At 36.5% G+C, this 16,668-nt stretch overlaps 1 protein-coding gene across 1 annotated transcript; it reads left to right on the top strand.

Moving 5' to 3' along the window:
* The first annotated feature begins 5,543 nt into the window (after nt 1–5,543).
* Nucleotides 5,544–14,611, top strand: LOC145424208 (uncharacterized). The gene is made up of 20 exons (XM_080297297.1): nt 5,544–5,736; nt 5,864–5,947; nt 6,565–6,636; nt 6,726–6,824; nt 7,186–8,369; nt 8,464–8,686; nt 8,872–9,037; nt 9,158–9,240; nt 9,339–9,515; nt 9,662–9,769; nt 10,525–10,596; nt 10,690–11,323; nt 11,418–11,504; nt 11,935–12,449; nt 12,560–12,628; nt 12,722–12,816; nt 13,231–13,357; nt 13,516–13,633; nt 13,717–13,793; nt 13,918–14,611. Exons 5-12 carry the CDS (start codon nt 7,471–7,473, stop codon nt 11,161–11,163), a joined length of 2,202 nt encoding a protein of 733 aa, XP_080153423.1. The 5' UTR covers nt 5,544–5,736; nt 5,864–5,947; nt 6,565–6,636; nt 6,726–6,824; nt 7,186–7,470; the 3' UTR covers nt 11,164–11,323; nt 11,418–11,504; nt 11,935–12,449; nt 12,560–12,628; nt 12,722–12,816; nt 13,231–13,357; nt 13,516–13,633; nt 13,717–13,793; nt 13,918–14,611.
* The last annotated feature ends 2,057 nt before the right edge of the window (nt 14,612–16,668 follow it).

Here is a 16,668-nt window from a genome sequence, read left to right as displayed (position 1 = left end):
ATTCTGAATCTAGGCCATCTCCACTCTGCACCCTGTGATCCACAGCAAAAATTACTGTACGGATTTTGAGAAAATTGATAGTAAACTTTGCACAATTTACTCTACTGTACTTTTAATATCCTCGTCTTTAACCTCAGATTACAGGAAAACTGTAAGAGGTGACGCAGATATTTCACTGGATTATCACTCTGGGTGACCCCCACTCTGCACCCTGTGATCCACAGCAAAAATTACTGTACGGATTTTGAGAAAATTGATAGTAAACTTTGCACAATTTACTGTACTATACTCTATATATTCTCATTTTTGAGCTCAGATTACAGGAAAACTGTAAGAGGTGACACAGATATTTCACTGGATTCTGACTCTAGGCTGTCGCCACTCTTCACCCTGTGATCCACAGCCAAAATTACTGTACGGATTTTTAGAAAGTTGATATTAAACTTTGCACAATTTACTGTACTATACTCAATATATCCTCATCTTTGAGCTCAGATTACAGGAAAACTGTAAGAGGTGACACAGATATTTCACTGAATTATGACTCTGGGTGACCCCCACTCTGCACCGTGTGATCCACAGCAAAAATTACTGTACGGTTTTTGAGAAAATTGATAGTAAACTTTGCACAATTTACTCTACTGTACTCTATATATTCTCATCTTTGAGCTAAGATTACAGGAAAACTATAAGAGGTGACGCAGATATTTCACTGGATTATCACTCTGGGTGACCCCCACTCTGCACCCTGTGATCCACAGCCAAAATTACTGTACGGATTTTGAGAAAATTGATAGTAAACTTTGCACAATTTACTGTACTATACTCTATATATTCTCATTTTTGAGCTCAGATTACAGGAAAACTGTAAGAGGTGACGCAGATATTTCACTGGATTATGAATCTAGGCCATCTCCACTCTTCACCCTGTGATCCACAGCCAAATATACTGTACGGTTTATGAGATTGCTGTGTTGACAGAGTATGACAAAGGCTAAGAAAATATACTGCCTAAAATAATATCAAATTTATACAACAAATTACAAAATTGCCACATCTGCTGTTATTGCCATGTGTTAGATAGAGCATTATTTAGTCATAGAAAATACATATCATTGAAATATCATCAGTAAAAGAAATACTCCCACTATGTAAGACATGTTTTTAAATTCAGTTAATAAATATTGTATCAAGTCTATACAGATGTTTAGAGACATAATGCAAAGCATGTTTGTTTCTTATCTCTTACAAATGTGTTTGCCTTTAACATAATTTACATTTCATTTATACAGTTTCACAGACGAAACAATAAAATAGGTTTCCCGAACTGTTCTTCATGGCCCAAATTTTGAATCCTTTTGAGGGTGATGCATTATCCAAGAAGGTGGGAAATTTGTTCATTGATCTCTGACCCTCGCTGACTATGACGCCTCCTAATTCTGCTTCCAGCCTTGCTGATTAATTTGTTCTTCCTTTTGGCATCCCTGTCACTGATGCTGTCACCAGTTGTACACAGCATCTCTGTTTGTCCACCTGTCTAATCTGTAATTCAGGTGAACCCAGAATTACATGTATTTTTGTAATGTTTCAAAAAATATACACTATATGTTGATGGGCATTGTCACACTTTTCTTTCCTTTATAAGTAAGAATCTCTATTGTTTTAATGACAATTCATATACAGATTGTGGAGTACAAATAATTCAACACTCTAAAAAGTTCCTCATCTGCAGACTATAGTACAATTTCAGCCCACCGTTAATAAACCCATCCAATGCAGGGTTATCAGAGAAATTATGCAAATGTTATGTTTTTATGTACTGGTAATCTATTTATCATTTATCATGATTCCTGCTCTGATGATTACTTTCTTCTACTTCTGTAATTTTAATAGATAAAGGATGTTGAACATTAAGCTCCAAACAGGATGAGTGAGGAAGACCACAGAGGAGAATCATGGATGTAGTAAAATAATACATGCAGCTGTTTTTTTTTTTTCATGGTGGAGGAGCAACTTCTGATACTGATCTTAAAGAAAAAACACATCAAATTGAAGAGTAAAAATAATGACAACAATATGTCTACATTTTTTTTATTAATTCCTTAAAGTAAATGCAGTCTTGTCATGTTCAGAGTTGCCCACTCATATTTAACTAATTCAAATACAATTACTGCATATCAATGCTTATGTTCTAATAAAAGGCATTGTTTAATACTTCTTCCATGACAATCCAAATAAATCAATGATAGGGAAACGGGAAGATTAGTCATCAGGCAAGGTTTACTGTTCATTTAGCATGCCCTGATAACAGTAAGCTTAACAAAAGAAAAATGTTGGGGACGAGAACCTGGCGGATGAGCCAGATCAAAGACATTACTAAAACAAAAAGACGCCAACAGCTTCCCTAAAGTGGAAATAAAATAATATGCAAAACAAAAGGCCTGTGTACCTGCTTGACACATAAGGTCAGTCACATGACACAAAAGTGTCATCACCTGCCTAACCTAGTGTTTTTAACACTTAAAGCTCAGTTGAATGTGTTTGGGTTACCCCGATCTTATCTGTCCAGCCTCACACCCAAACACTCTGTTCACACACATAGACACCTACTAACAAAAGTTCAAAGACAGTCTGAAGCCAACCTGCTGGCCTGGGAGCTGGTTTTTTGAAATTATCCCAGGCAAGCAATTGGTCTACTGTTCCCCAGATCAGCCAATAGAGACGTGCCAATTACCTTTGTATTGAGTGTATTGAGTACTGAATGAGGCTTGACACCTGAAAGACAAGAGTAAGAGAAAACAAAGAGCTGGGTACCATGGCATGTAACAGATGTTGTTCCATGCTCAATTTTGATTGTCTCAGTAAATATGTTAACTGCAAAAACATTGAAAATCTAATTCAACTCACTTGTTCAATAGAAAATAATATTTTCCTTCTTGTTCGTTAATTTTCACGTCACTCTAAGTAATAGTAGTCTTAGAAGTATAAAAACAACTTTCAATTCTCATAATTTATATGAAAGTCTTTAATCACATCTTTTACAATATATTTTAAGCAATATGCTTTTGTCTTTTTCTCTGACACGCATTGTCTTTAACATTAATATTCTGAATTACCTATACAATATCTTGCCTTTTGATTACAGGTTTCATAATTTTTTTTTCATACTGTAACTCGTAGAAATATTTCTGCCAATACTATTTTGATTATATTTTATACATGAAATAACAAGGCCGTACATTGCCTTAACATTTTTTAGTTTTTGCTTCATTGTTAGAATTAAATTAGTATTATTTGTTAATTCAATGTAAACTGATGTGTGGGACAAGAGTCACATGACATAGAGCCAACCCACTTTTGATCTTTCGGTATTTATTGAGGTGTTGCGTCGCACGGACAGATAACGTAGCTTTCATTGCGACAGGAAACTTTTATATGTGGTTACGCTGTCATTACATATAATTATTATTAGTACACTGAAATTTTCATCGAGGCCTACGTGGACTAAAGTTTTTGGTTTACCCACCAACAATAAAATGGAAAGGTGAGTAATTAACACTACAAATGGGACTATTAACAAGAAACGAGAACATTATAGCCATAATGCCAGTTATTTTCCTCAGTCTAATTAGATAAAATTGTTTTAGATTGTTTGCGCTTTGTGTATAGTCTTCGTCCAGAAATGTGTCTAAAATCGAAATTTTTAGAATTTGAAAACCTCAATAATATTGATATACTAACCAATAGAGAGCATATATAGAAATATAGCATATACCGAAGATTAGATTTTGTACTCTTAGGCGTACATTTAAAAGTAACACCCTCCAGTTAAGCTTAGTGAAAACTGCTCAGTCCTTTGACTTTTGATGTTGTATCTTTTCCAATATATATATATATTCATTGAGAAAAAGAAGTGATAACACATTCAGATAATTGAAAAATACGTAACATTTTGTAGTACGAAGAAATACGTTAAAACAAAATCAATGTTTGGTTGCATTACTTGTAAAAAAACAAACAAACATAATAAGTAACACTGTTCACCATGATAACTCATCTTACAAAAATGTTTTTGTCACGTAAGGTCAAAAATTCTCTTTTAAGCAACGATTTGCACTGGGTATTACCAGAATTTAATCTTTCATTGGCTTGACACAATGACTCTTTCAAGTCATGGTGATTGTGATAATGATTGTAAAGTCCGTTCAGAGCAACGGTCTTTAAAAGCTTGTTTTTGTGGTTGAGGAGACACTCAAAATGTATATGTAACATAGTATAACATTTTTAATATTACTAAATTAATTAGGGAATGGTGACGATGAGAAAATGCCAGATTTTGAGTAGAAGACCTGGAGAGTGCCCCAAGTGGAGGAGTTCAAGTATCTCGGGGTCTTGTTCGCGAGTGATGGGAGAAGGGAGCCGGAGATCGACAGACGGATTGGGGCTGCAGCTGCAGTAATGCGGACGCTGCACCGGTCCGTCGTGGTGAAGAGGGAGCTGAGTGTAAAAGCGAAGCTCTCAATTTACCGGTCGATCTACGTCCCTACCCTCACCTATGGCTACGAGCTGTGGGTAGTGACCGAAAGAACGAGATCGCGGATACAAGCGGCAGAAATGAGCTTCCTCCGAAGGGTGGCTGGCCTCTCCCTTAGAGATAGGGTGAGAAGTTCGGCCATCCGGGAGGGGCTCAGAGTAGAGCAGCTGCTGCTCCACATCGAAAGGAGCCAGCTGAGGTGGTTCGGGCATCTGACAAGGATGCCCCCTGGGCGCCTCCTGGGTGAGGTGTTCCAGGCATGTCCCACCGGGAGGAGGCCCCGGGGCAGGCCCAGGACACGCTGGAGAGATTATATCTCTCGGCTGGCCTGGGAACGCCTTGGTATTCCCCCGGACAAGCTGGAGGAGGTGGCTGGGGAGAAGGAGGTCTGGGCCTCTTTGCTTAGGCTGCTGCCCCCGCGACCCGGCCTCGGATAAAGCGGATGAAGATGGATGGATGGAATTAGGGAATGTGTATTACACACAGTGGATTATTGCTTGTGTTTTTTAACTATAGTGTTAATTACAGTACCGTAATTTGCACTGTGAATTTTATAATTTAGAACTTAGAGATAGTTTATTAGTAAATAAACATTAACGAGGGCTGTGTTAGTTAGCGCTTTTATGTCCAAAAATCTAAATGCTACCTGTTATGTTGTTGGCATAGAAAAAGTCACCAAAAAGATTTTTTGGCATCAATCACTAGAGTGTGGGTACTTCGAGTGCCCCAAAACGTTTTCTGAAGTCTATTAAAATTTAATGAAGAGTTCACATTTCATATGTTATTGTTGATCAGTATTGCAAGGTTGATCTCAGTATAACAGATATGTTCATATGTTTTTTTTTTCTTTGTACTAATTTTAATTTGTCTCAAAATTTCAGGACCTGCACTTTTTCAGTTTTTGGAAAGGCAAGTAATTTGACAAACAATAATGTGATAATAATATACACTTACAGCACAATAAAGGTATGATGTGTTAATGTCACTGTTCTCTTTTACATTAAAAGGCACGGACAATTTCAAAACCCCTGACAAATATATTAGAGGTCATTCACAAGTATGCTGAACCCGGGACCAGTCTAAAGACCTACAGTGTTCACAAAGTGCATGGCTTTTGGGAAAATGTCTCAAGAGATTTGGGAGTGCCTAATACATGTCTTAATAGGAAAAAAATTGTCAAGGCAGTCCTGCAGTATGAAAAGGTAAGCAATGTTTTTTTAGTATTTATATTTAGTCCATTTAAAAAATACTTTAAAAAAAGAACAGCTCTTTCTTTGTTAGAACTTCCTGTAATAAAAATTATTATGCAAAAATCAAATATTTTTACAGACCACATCAGGGGTAGAGGGTCCCTTGCTACAGACTGATTTTCCTACTGCAGAGACAACACTTGGAGATGATTTTCCTTCCATTGTAAGCAATGTGTCATACACTTACTGTCCGATTTAAAAATTTGAAGCCATCATGACAACCTTATCCAGCCATTGTAGTTATCCTGCTTTTTAGATAAAAATAAAACAAATTCACTCCAAAATGTCATCTTGAAAATAATTTAAATGTTGAAAAAGAGTAATAATGAGTCATATGGAGAGCAAGAAAGTAGATTACAATAGACTTCTCAGCAGGTAAACACATATGAAAGCAAGCCACCAAACCATGAGGTGTAGAGCCTTAAGCACCCACAGGAGAGCCACACAAAGACCTGAGTGTCACATCTGACCACCATTTTAAAGGAGTAACCAACTCATCCTCCTGCTGCTGACTAAATTTTCACTCCATGTCTTCCACTCTTCTAATTTCTCCATTTGAGCTTGTTATTGCCCAATCAAGTTCCAAAATCTGAATCAGAAGATTACTTTTTCATTTACAATAATTAGAGTAATATATTCCTTTAATGAATACTTTTTCCCTTATAAAACCTTCATTACATAGTGATTTTTTTCAAAATATTGTGTAACAATGTGTTTTAACAAAGACATACAGAAATTTCAGTCTAATTGTTATGTTTTAATTAATTTGTGATTCGTTAGAGTGAGGAAGACATTGTTGCGCCAAAGTCTCCACAAGCTGTAGGAAATGTACCTTTAGCTTCAAGATACGAGGTAATTATTTGTATTTTATTCAGTATTACATTGTGATGCTTTGGAAAAACATTAATTTGTAAAGAAACGAAATTGCTTTCTCTTCACAGGATGCACTTCAAAAAACTGCAGAGAGCGGCATCCATACCCCAGACACACAATCCCTCGAGAGTGACTCTAAATCTTCGTCTTCAAATGCAAATGCTAAGGTAATTTCATAACTTTCACTGTTTTTAATACAAAACAGAGAAAGAAAACACAGAGTTTATATGTTTGTTAAACACTATCATGCAATTATTATATTTAAAATTTCAAGTGTTTTGAACAGTAATCCAAAGTTTAAATTTAAAGTTAAAATCTTTTTGTGATGATCTTTTGAGGTAAAATAAATATTTCTTAGTCATATTCACTTACTAAGACAAATTTACTAAGAGATTGTGAAACTTGTCCTATGGGTTCGTTAGTGAAATTGTAACATAATGATGCTGTTGGATTTTCATAGAGACACTGTAGTGACAAACATTGAAAGTTTTTATATATTTTTTAAAAATGTATATCTGATTGTTGCAGAGGAATGAATCAGATGAATCAGCTAAAGTCAACACAGACAGTAGCAGTTCTGAAGACAAATTTTTCACATCTGGTTTGCCACAGCAGAAAACTTTCTTTTTCATAAATGAGAATGAATGGAAGGAGTTACGGCAACATCAGTCAGGAAGACATTTTAAAGGACTGCAGTGGACAAATATAATTGCCAGTGGAATCAGAACACTTAACCCGTACTGCAGTTTTGGATTTCGGAGACACAGTGTGAAAAAACTCTCTTCAAGATCAAAGGCACCAGTTTTCAGGTGTATGGGGTACTGCAGATTTCAGGACTGCCCTGTCACTGTGGCTGTGGTGGTTTATGACGAAGAGACACTGAAAGCAGAAGTCGTTTTCAAAGGAGGTGAGGTCTGCCATAATAATAAAGAGCTGAAAAGGCGGCCTGTGCGTGCACAAGCACGTGAAAGTGCTGGAGAACTCCTCAAAAACAAATTACCAAGGAGCTTGTACTTGGAGTCTTTACAGAAAGTGCCACAAAAGGTGATCCAATCTGGAAACAGAGATGATGCTCCAACAAAAGAAGTGTTGAAAAACATTGCATGGTCTGAAAGAAAAGCCAGTAGAGCAGATCCCAACGAGTTGATTAGCTTACAAAAGATAATTCAACAGTATCAGGACACTGAAAAGGACGTACTGCAGAAGATTCTGATGCATCCAAAGGGCATAATGCTGTGGTCTAAGAAAACCTTGTCAGTTTTTCATCAAAGATGCAAAGAAGACATTGTGTACTTTGATGCCACTGGAAGTATAATAAGAAAAGAAAGTGCTGGAACGCCACCTTACTATGTGTATGAGTTGGTTGTCAGAAACCCATCCAAAGGTGCTTCTCCTCTTCCAGTTGCTACATATGTCACATGTGACCACACTACAGCCTCTGTGACATACTTCTTGCAAGCCTTTCAGACTGATCTGGTAAGAGCATTTGGTAATCGGGCATACAACAGGCCTGTCATGTTCATGTGTGATGGATCCCTGGTACTCCTCCGATCCATTTCCATGACATTCTGCAGAACAAGTCTAGAGGATCTGCTGCAGAAGTACTATGTCTTACTCACTGGCCAGCATTCAGCACAGCAATTCAACATTCCCATTCTTCATCGATGTCTGAGCCATGTCATGAAAAATGCCAAGGACCTTTGTAAAAAACAGTGAGTACATTTATATGAATAATTAAAAAAAAGAATACAAGATTTGTAATGTAAAGGTCCTACTAACAGTGATTTCATTTGTTCATTTTCCCAGCATTCCAGAGAACTACAGGCTTGGAATGCATGTGTTTGGGCTCCTTGCATGCTGTGATAACTTAAAAGATATGGATGATGTTGTCCATAGTGCAGCAATAGTGTTTTGCAGTCCTTGTAGTGGAAGGAACGTAACAAAACACTACAACAACTTGAAAATCCTTATGCAAAAACGGGGAACCCTGGATTTGGATGAAAAGACTGTGATTGCTGAAGATTACAAGGTTAGCTAAGATTTATTTTTTAAGTAACCATATTAATAACTTTTTTACTTGTGTCTGTCCCAAATGAATTAATGAATTCACATTATTTTAAAAAATATATATTTTAAACCAAAATAACATTTTGTATAATTAATTTTTCTTTGGTTTGATAACTTGCTGAATACAGATATATATCTGTTTTACAGACTGACGTTCAGAATGCCCCCTTGAAGACCCATTTCCAGGCAATTGTTGACAATGCAACACTGGACTGTGAGGGCGAAAGAAACATCTTTCATGCACCCAAATTTATTGCCGGTCTGGTAAATCACCTTCTACCACATGCAACTTTGTGGTCATCAATGATGCTCGGTACGTTTTTTTATTTGTTGTATTACTTTCTTAAATTGTCAGTTATTCATAAATGTAAATGTGCTAAATGTTTAATTATCTATTTTGATTATGTTTTTGAATTACTTGTATTCTCCTTAGGGGATCTTGGACGTCATGGTACTGGTCCTGCTTACCAGCAGCTCAGTAAACTCTATGATGACATTCAGCAATCCAAGAACCAGGTATCATAGCGAGAAGAATAAGTGAAAAAGAAACATAAATTGTACATAAATTTACAATCCATAAATACTGACTTAAACAATGTACTATTGCATTTAAGAATTTTACACAAGACAATAGGACCCAAGGAATCATGGAGAAAAGCCAGTGGGATTTGAAAAAAATCCGTATCCAGAGAAGGAGACTGACAAGGCTTGATGACTTTGTGGAAATTTATCAAAAAATGCACGATGCCCTCCTGCTTGAATATGCAGACATGAAAAAATCAAGACAAAAGGTATGAATAACTTCCTAATAATGAAAAATGTGTTTCATACAACTAGAACAAGAAACTAAGAAAAAGTGAAAACATTTGGCTATGACTATAGAATTAAGAGATGATAAAATAAGTAAGCACTAAAAGTATGTATGTGTAATCAACAGTCTTTTCGCGTGGAAATGGAGAAATGGAAAGACAAACGCATTAAACGAAAAGGTGTGTACGTGTCACCGTTAGTGACAGAACTGCCAGTGAAGAAAAAGAAAACTGAGGTAAGTCATCATGTTCCCATTATTTTCAATAATTAAACCTTGTGATGTCCTCCCGATTGCCATACTCCTTTTGTCCTCTGGGGTAAAGCGTCTGCTTTGACTATTTATAAAGCATGAATTATAAATTATCATCCGTCTCCATGTTTCAATGTTTGATCAAACTGTATTACAACTGATTACCTGAAATCTTTATGTGTTTTGACATTGTATTACACCTAGGCATGGGCCTTAGTGAACCCCTGCTTTAATGCCAAAAAATGCATGTCCATAGGTGACATAAGTGCAGGAGGAAGCTCAGGTTTTTTGCTTTTTGCTGGTCACACCATGTACAGCTTCGTTTTCAGCAGTTGTAGGCCAAGGGCATTTGAATTAAACAAGCTTTCAAGGCTGATTATTGTCTTTTGGAGACCTACTGTATTAAGCACAGCTCGCGTGCCCTGACTGCAGGCAAGCCAGTTTGCAATCATACATTAGCATGTTCTCTGTACAGCTGGACCGGGCATCACATACTGCCCGTGTTTTTATCTCATAGTTCCTCTGTCCAACATTACATCCCAAGTAAACAGAGTCCTTTAAGGGGACTAGGCACTCATACACAGTCATATCAGTTCCTGTGTGGTACACCAACAGCAGGACAGATGCTCACTCGTTACATACGTCTCACATCAGAACAAGTTTGTCTCATTCATGACCATATTCTTTTGTATATTATATTCTATTATATAAAGTCATTCAAAAATGTTATCTGTTAACAGTTAAAAGGGAAGAAGACTGTTCAAACCTTTAAACAGGAACAGCACCAACAATATGATGCTCATCAAAACCAGGTATTGTTAGAGATGTTTTTAATGTCTACATTTATCTTTTGTGTGTTATTGTCATAAATGACTCTGAAAATTGACATGTGTCTATCTTTGTAGGATGAGCGCCAGGAACAAATAGCCGTTTGCCAAAAAATAGCAACATACATGGCTAATAAAGCATCGGTCACAGTATGGAAAGGAGATTTATGTGCCTTCAAAGTGGATGCAATTGTTAATGCAGCTAATGAAAGTCTCTCTCACATGGGTGGACTTGCAAAGGCACTGTCTGCTACTGGAGGACGCACTATCCAAGCAGAGAGTGATCTCTTCATTGCCAAAAATGGCAAATTACAGGCTGGACAAGTTGCAGTTACCACAGCAGGCAAACTACCTTGCATGAAGCTGATTCATTTGGTAGGCCCGTGTCTGCAGAATGACCCCACAGTGCACATGATAACCCATGCAAAGAAGCTTTTAAAAAAAAGGTATTTTGAACGTCATGACATGTGCAGAAGAGCACAAATTTTCCTCTGTTGCCATTCCAGCAGTGAGCTCTGGAATATTCAACTTTCCAGTCTCAATTTGTGCTGATGTTGTAGTCACCACAATCAAAAAGTACATTGAACATAAGAACCCCACAAGTCCTCCATTTGAAATACACCTGGTAAACAACGATGATCCAACCGTGAAGGAAATGGAAAGGGCCTTCAAAGAGATCCTTTTGGAGCCACTCTCTGATGTCAGGAGGACAGTGAGTACACCCAAATTTTCCTTAATAAAAAAATTACTTAAAATGATCACAGCAGTAACAAATATTTTCTTTTAAATTCAACCCACAAATCAAGGGGCCAGAGGATTCTCCATCTACACTGGAAAGGACAGAGCACCTTGAGAGAAACACAACCGGTCCGACAAAGGACACTGCATCACAGGTGATGTTTCACAAACAAACTCTAATTCATTAACTATGTCATCTGTTTGAAAAACCAAGTTTGTTTGTACATATTTTTGTAATTATGTATTAGATTTTATTATATGTATGTGTAGATGAATGAAAAATAACAGACCACAGAAAAATTACAAATGTCAGTACAATAATAAATGTAACTTTTACATGTTACTGGCCTTAATATTATAAAAACAACAGTAACTGACTCAATTTTTAATTTCTTAATGTAGTTTAACATCTCAAATAAATTACATTAAAATCTATGTCAAATTTGGAGATGTTTTCATGTTGTTGCATTAGGTACATAAAATACTTTTAAAAATTAGATTTAAAACCGTTGTAATTGATTAAAATGAATGTTCTCATAAGAAGAATTATTTGAATTTAGTTACTGTTGTCTTGTTGAAACACAGGTCGCATATTTGTGGAAACAACAGGAAACGGAAGTTGTTGTTTCTGTGGTCCCATCTCAGATTAGAGGTAACAACTTTGTCATACGTCACAGTGAGTTCCTGACCCTTAGACCACACAGCTGGCTTGTTGGAGAGGTATGTAATCCAGTTATTTAAAAAAAAAAAAGAAAAGTACTGCATAAGGTTAACGTTAAAGCTGGGGCAGAACATTAGTTGTTCCCTACACATTCAGTAAGTACTGCTTTAGATCGACATTCCAGGCATATCCTCATGACTGAATACTGAGTATACGTAAGTATAAAAAATCTTTATTAAAGATTGTATTACAAAAATTTATCATGTTTACAAAGTAATAAAAGGTTATTTATTATACTCCTCAGGTCATTGAAAGTCTCCTGCACCACTGGGCCATTCGGCTAAATCTGGGGAATAATATCTACATTATGAACCACTACACGAGCGGTGTGATCCTCTATGGAGAGAGAGAACTAATCAGGAGACAAAGCTTGTCCAAGGTAAAAACATTTTTTATATATTCTAGAATTAATTTTTTAAACGTTAATTAATGTCTCGAAATGGAAAAGGTATTGTTGCAAATTTGTAATTAATTCCTAATATGTCACAGGTGAACTTTGACAACTACAGAGCCATTTTATCCTTTGTGAACATTGGAAATATACATTGGAAGTTTCTGGTTAGTACGAGCAGCATTTCTGTGAAAACAGTTTGTTTCAATAACACATTATTGATAATTTATGTACTTTTTATATTTATATATCTATCGCAGTACATAAATGCAGATGACAGCTGTCTGTATTTGGTCGATCCTTCAAGAAACTCTTTGGAGCAGGAAGAGTCTGACCGTGCAGCCAAAAGATTCCGGTAAATATACGTTATTACATTTATATAATAACATGAAATATTAGAAAAGTGACAGGAGGACTTAGGAGGTATTTTTCTAAAGGTGAACGTATGGTTGTAGATTAAAGTTTAATAAAATCTGTGGTTATCAGTTCCTTAAAGAATTTTAAAAAATAATTCAAAATTACTCACGTATGTAATTTTAAATAATAAAAAAAACCACTGACAGTGTCTAAGCAGTGATACATTTGAGACAGTTAACATTTGTAGATTTAAAAGAACATGTTAATAATTTTGATACTTCATCTAACATAATCTAGAGCACAGGGCTTTCTGACAGACCATTAAAAACAGTGATATGTACTATATGTGTCTTTTTCTGTGTGACTTATCTTTCATTTGTATATAAATGTGATGTATGTTATGTTCACAAAGTGAATACTTCAAAATGAGGAGGACATGCTACAACAAAACAGACTGGGTGAATGTGAGACTTCGAGGAGGAGTACTGACACATCCATTTCAACGGGATGGTTCTAGCTGTGGAGTAATGGTCATCATGGTATGGTACCATATTAACTCAATCATATTTTTCTGTAAAATTAGATAAGAAGATGGGGTGGGGGAAGTTAAAATAATCTTAAAAGGTTAAATTGTGTAAACAGGAAGTGTAACATTTGCAGATTTTTTCAATTACATTTTTTTTATTTTTTATTTCAGATGGCCAAAGAAGTAATGGAAGCATTTCCAAATAAACCAAAAATGACATTTTTGACGACAAAAAAAGAGATGGCCCAGGCACGAAGGACATTTGCACAGACAATACTTGAGGCCTCCGGTGTGTAATATCTTCTTCAAATGGACATATTTATTTGTGTCAAACTGATGAACACTAACATATATATATATGTTATGTCTTAGTATTTGACAGTGACAACAACTGTGCCATGTGTGCAACAGCGAAACCACCTAATCCAGGACCCTCCATCACTGACTGGGTATAGTATTTTTAAAAATAGTTTTATGTTATCTACAACAAAGTATTTGACTCTGTGTCTTTAAGGATTGTAAATGATTATTTATGGAATGTGTTTATGAAAGTTCATTTGTTTTTGTTTACAGATCCAGTGTGATAACTGCAACCGCTGGTTCCATTCTGAATGCCTGGACATGACAAATGAACAGCTCAGCAGTGCTCAGAAGACAGAGTGGAAGTGTGTGCTTTGTGTAACATAATTCCACATGCAGTGAAAGCTACTTGAATAATCTGCTTATAGTTGTTATTGTTGTTTTGAGGAACACATGTGTAAAACACAATGTGTATAACATTCTTGCTTTGTGCACGTACTTTAAGTATTTCCTTTTTGATTTTTTGGGTTGATTTGTGTGATGACAGATAATGAATAACAATATATCTAAACTGTGTAGTAGTAATATGAGAAATCAGTAATCTGAGAAATGTAATTTCTCACCCTGACCGGTTGAGGCAGATGGCCGCCCCTCCCTGAGCCTGGTTCTGCCGGAGGTTTCTTCCTGTTAAAAGGGAGTTTTTCCTTCCCACTGTTGCTCATAGGGGGTCATATGATTGTTGGGTTTTTCTCTGTATGTATTATTGTAAGGTTTAAAGTATTATGTAAGTGCCGTAAGGTGACTATTGTTGTGATTAAGCACTGAATAAATAATGTCTAAAACTAAAGTTGCTACTTGAGGTGGTGTGTGAATGACATTTTGAAAAATTTTAATTGTGTGTGGAAAGAAATTTCTTGTAGCAAATAATTCAATGAACTCATTTTGTTCGGTAATGGATTAGGATTTAATTTGATCAGAAACCCATACAATAATTTTTGCTGTGGATGACAGGGTGCAGAGTGGCGACAGCCTAGAGTCAGAATCCAGTGAAATATCTGCGTCACCTCTTACAGTTTTCCTGTAATCTGAGCTCAAAGATGAGAATATATAGAGTACAGTAGAGTAAATTGTGCAAAGTTTACTATCAATTTTTTCAAAAACCGTACAGTAATTTTTGCTGTGGACCACAGGGTGAAGAGTGGCGACAGCCTAAAGTCAGAATCCAGTGAGATATCTGCGTCACCTCTTACAGTTTTCCTGTAATCGGAGCTCAAAGATGAGAATATATAGAGTATAGTACAGTAAATTGTGCAAAGTTTACTATCAATTTTCTCAAAATCCGTACAGTAATTTTGGCTGTGGATCACAGGGTGCAGAGTGGAGATGGCCTAGATTCATAATCCAGTGAAATATCTGCGTCACCTCTTATGGTTTTCCTGTAATCGGAACTCAAAGATGTCAATATGTAGAGTACAGTAAAGCAAAATGGGAAGATTTTACTATCAATTTTCTCAAAATCCGTACAGTAATTTTGGCTGTGGATCACAGGGTGAAGAGTGGCGACAGCCTAGAGTCAGAATCCAGTGAAATATCTGCGTCACCTCTTATGGTTTTCCTGTAATCTGAGCTCAAAGATGTCAATGTATAAAGTACAGTAAAGCAAAATGGGAAGATTTTGCTATGAATTTTCTCAAAATCCATACAGTAATTTTGGCTGTGGATCACAGGGTGCAGAGTGGGGGTCACCCAGAGTCATAATCCAGTGAAATATCTGCGTCACCTCTTATAGTTTTCCTGTAATCTGAGGCCAAAGATGTCAATATGTAGAGTACAGTAAAGCAAAATGGGAAGATTTTGCTATGAATTTTCTCAAAATCCGTACAGTAATTTTGGCTGTGGATCACAGGGTGCAGAGTGGGGGTCACCCAGAGTGATAATCCAGTGAAATATCTGCGTCACCTCTTACAGTTTTCCTGTAATCTGAGGTTAAAGACGAGGATATTAAAAGTACAGTAGAGTAAATTGTGCAAAGTTTACTATCAATTTTCTCAAAATCCGTACAGTAATTTTTGCTGTGGATCACAGGGTGCAGAGTGGAGATGGCCTAGATTCAGAATCCAGTGAAATATCTGCGTCACCTCTTACAGTTTTCCTGTAATCTTAGCTCAAAGATGAGAATATATAGAGTACAGTAGAGTAAATTGTGCAAAGTTTACTATCAATTTTCTCAAAAACTGTACAGTAATTTTTGCTGTGGATCACAGGGTGCAGAGTGGAGATGGCCTAGATTCATAATCCAGTGAAATATCTGCGTCACCTCTTACAGTTTTCCTGTAATCGGAGCTCAAAGATGTCAATGTATAAAGTACAGTAAAGCAAAATGGGAAGATTTTGCTATGAATTTTCTCAAAATCCATACAGTAATTTTTGCTGTGGATCACAGGGTGAAGAGTGGCGATGGCCTAGAGTCAGAATCCAGTGAAATATCTGCGTCACCTCTTATAGTTTTCCTGTAATCTGAGGCCAAAGATGTCAATATGTAGAGTACAGTAAAGCAAAATGGGAAGATTTTGCTATGAATTTTCTCAAAATCCATACAGTAATTTTTGCTGTGGATCACAGGGTGCAGAGTGGGGGTCACCCAGAGTCAGAATCCAGTGAAATATCTGCGTCACCTCTTACAGTTTTCCTGTAATCTGAGGTTAAAGACGAGGATATTAAAAGTACAGTAGAGTAAATTGTGCAAAGTTTACTATCAATTTTTTCAAAAACCGTACAGTAATTTTTGCTGTGGACCACAGGGTGAAGAGTGGCGACAGCCTAAAGTCAGAATCCAGTGAAATATCTGTGTCACCTCTTACAGTTTTCCTGTAATCTGAGGTTAAAGACGAGGATATTAAAAGTACAGTAGAGTAAATTGTGCAAAGTTTACTATCAATTTTTTCAAAAACCGTACAGTAATTTTTGCTGTGGACCACAGGGTGAAGAGTGGCGACAGCCTAGAGTCAGAATCCAGTGAAATAT

The sequence above is a fragment of the Astatotilapia calliptera genome, chromosome 23, assembly GCF_964374335.1.
Source record: "Astatotilapia calliptera chromosome 23, fAstCal68.1, whole genome shotgun sequence".
NCBI lineage: Eukaryota > Metazoa > Chordata > Actinopteri > Cichliformes > Cichlidae > Astatotilapia > Astatotilapia calliptera.
This window is presented reverse-complemented; position numbering and strand designations above follow the sequence as displayed.

What these genes read in the sequence shown, in the direction of transcription:
- LOC145424208 (XM_080297297.1), top strand. Translation starts at nt 7,471, where the DNA reads ATGGGGTACTGCAGATTTCAGGACTGCCCTGTCACTGTGGCTGTGGTG. An exon ending in TTCAGCAATCCAAGAACCAG is followed by an intron (nt 9,241 to 9,338) that starts GTATCATAGCGA and finishes ATTGCATTTAAG; the next exon opens with AATTTTACACAAGACAATAG. An exon ending in TGAAAAAATCAAGACAAAAG is followed by an intron (nt 9,516 to 9,661) that starts GTATGAATAACT and finishes TGTAATCAACAG; the next exon opens with TCTTTTCGCGTGGAAATGGA.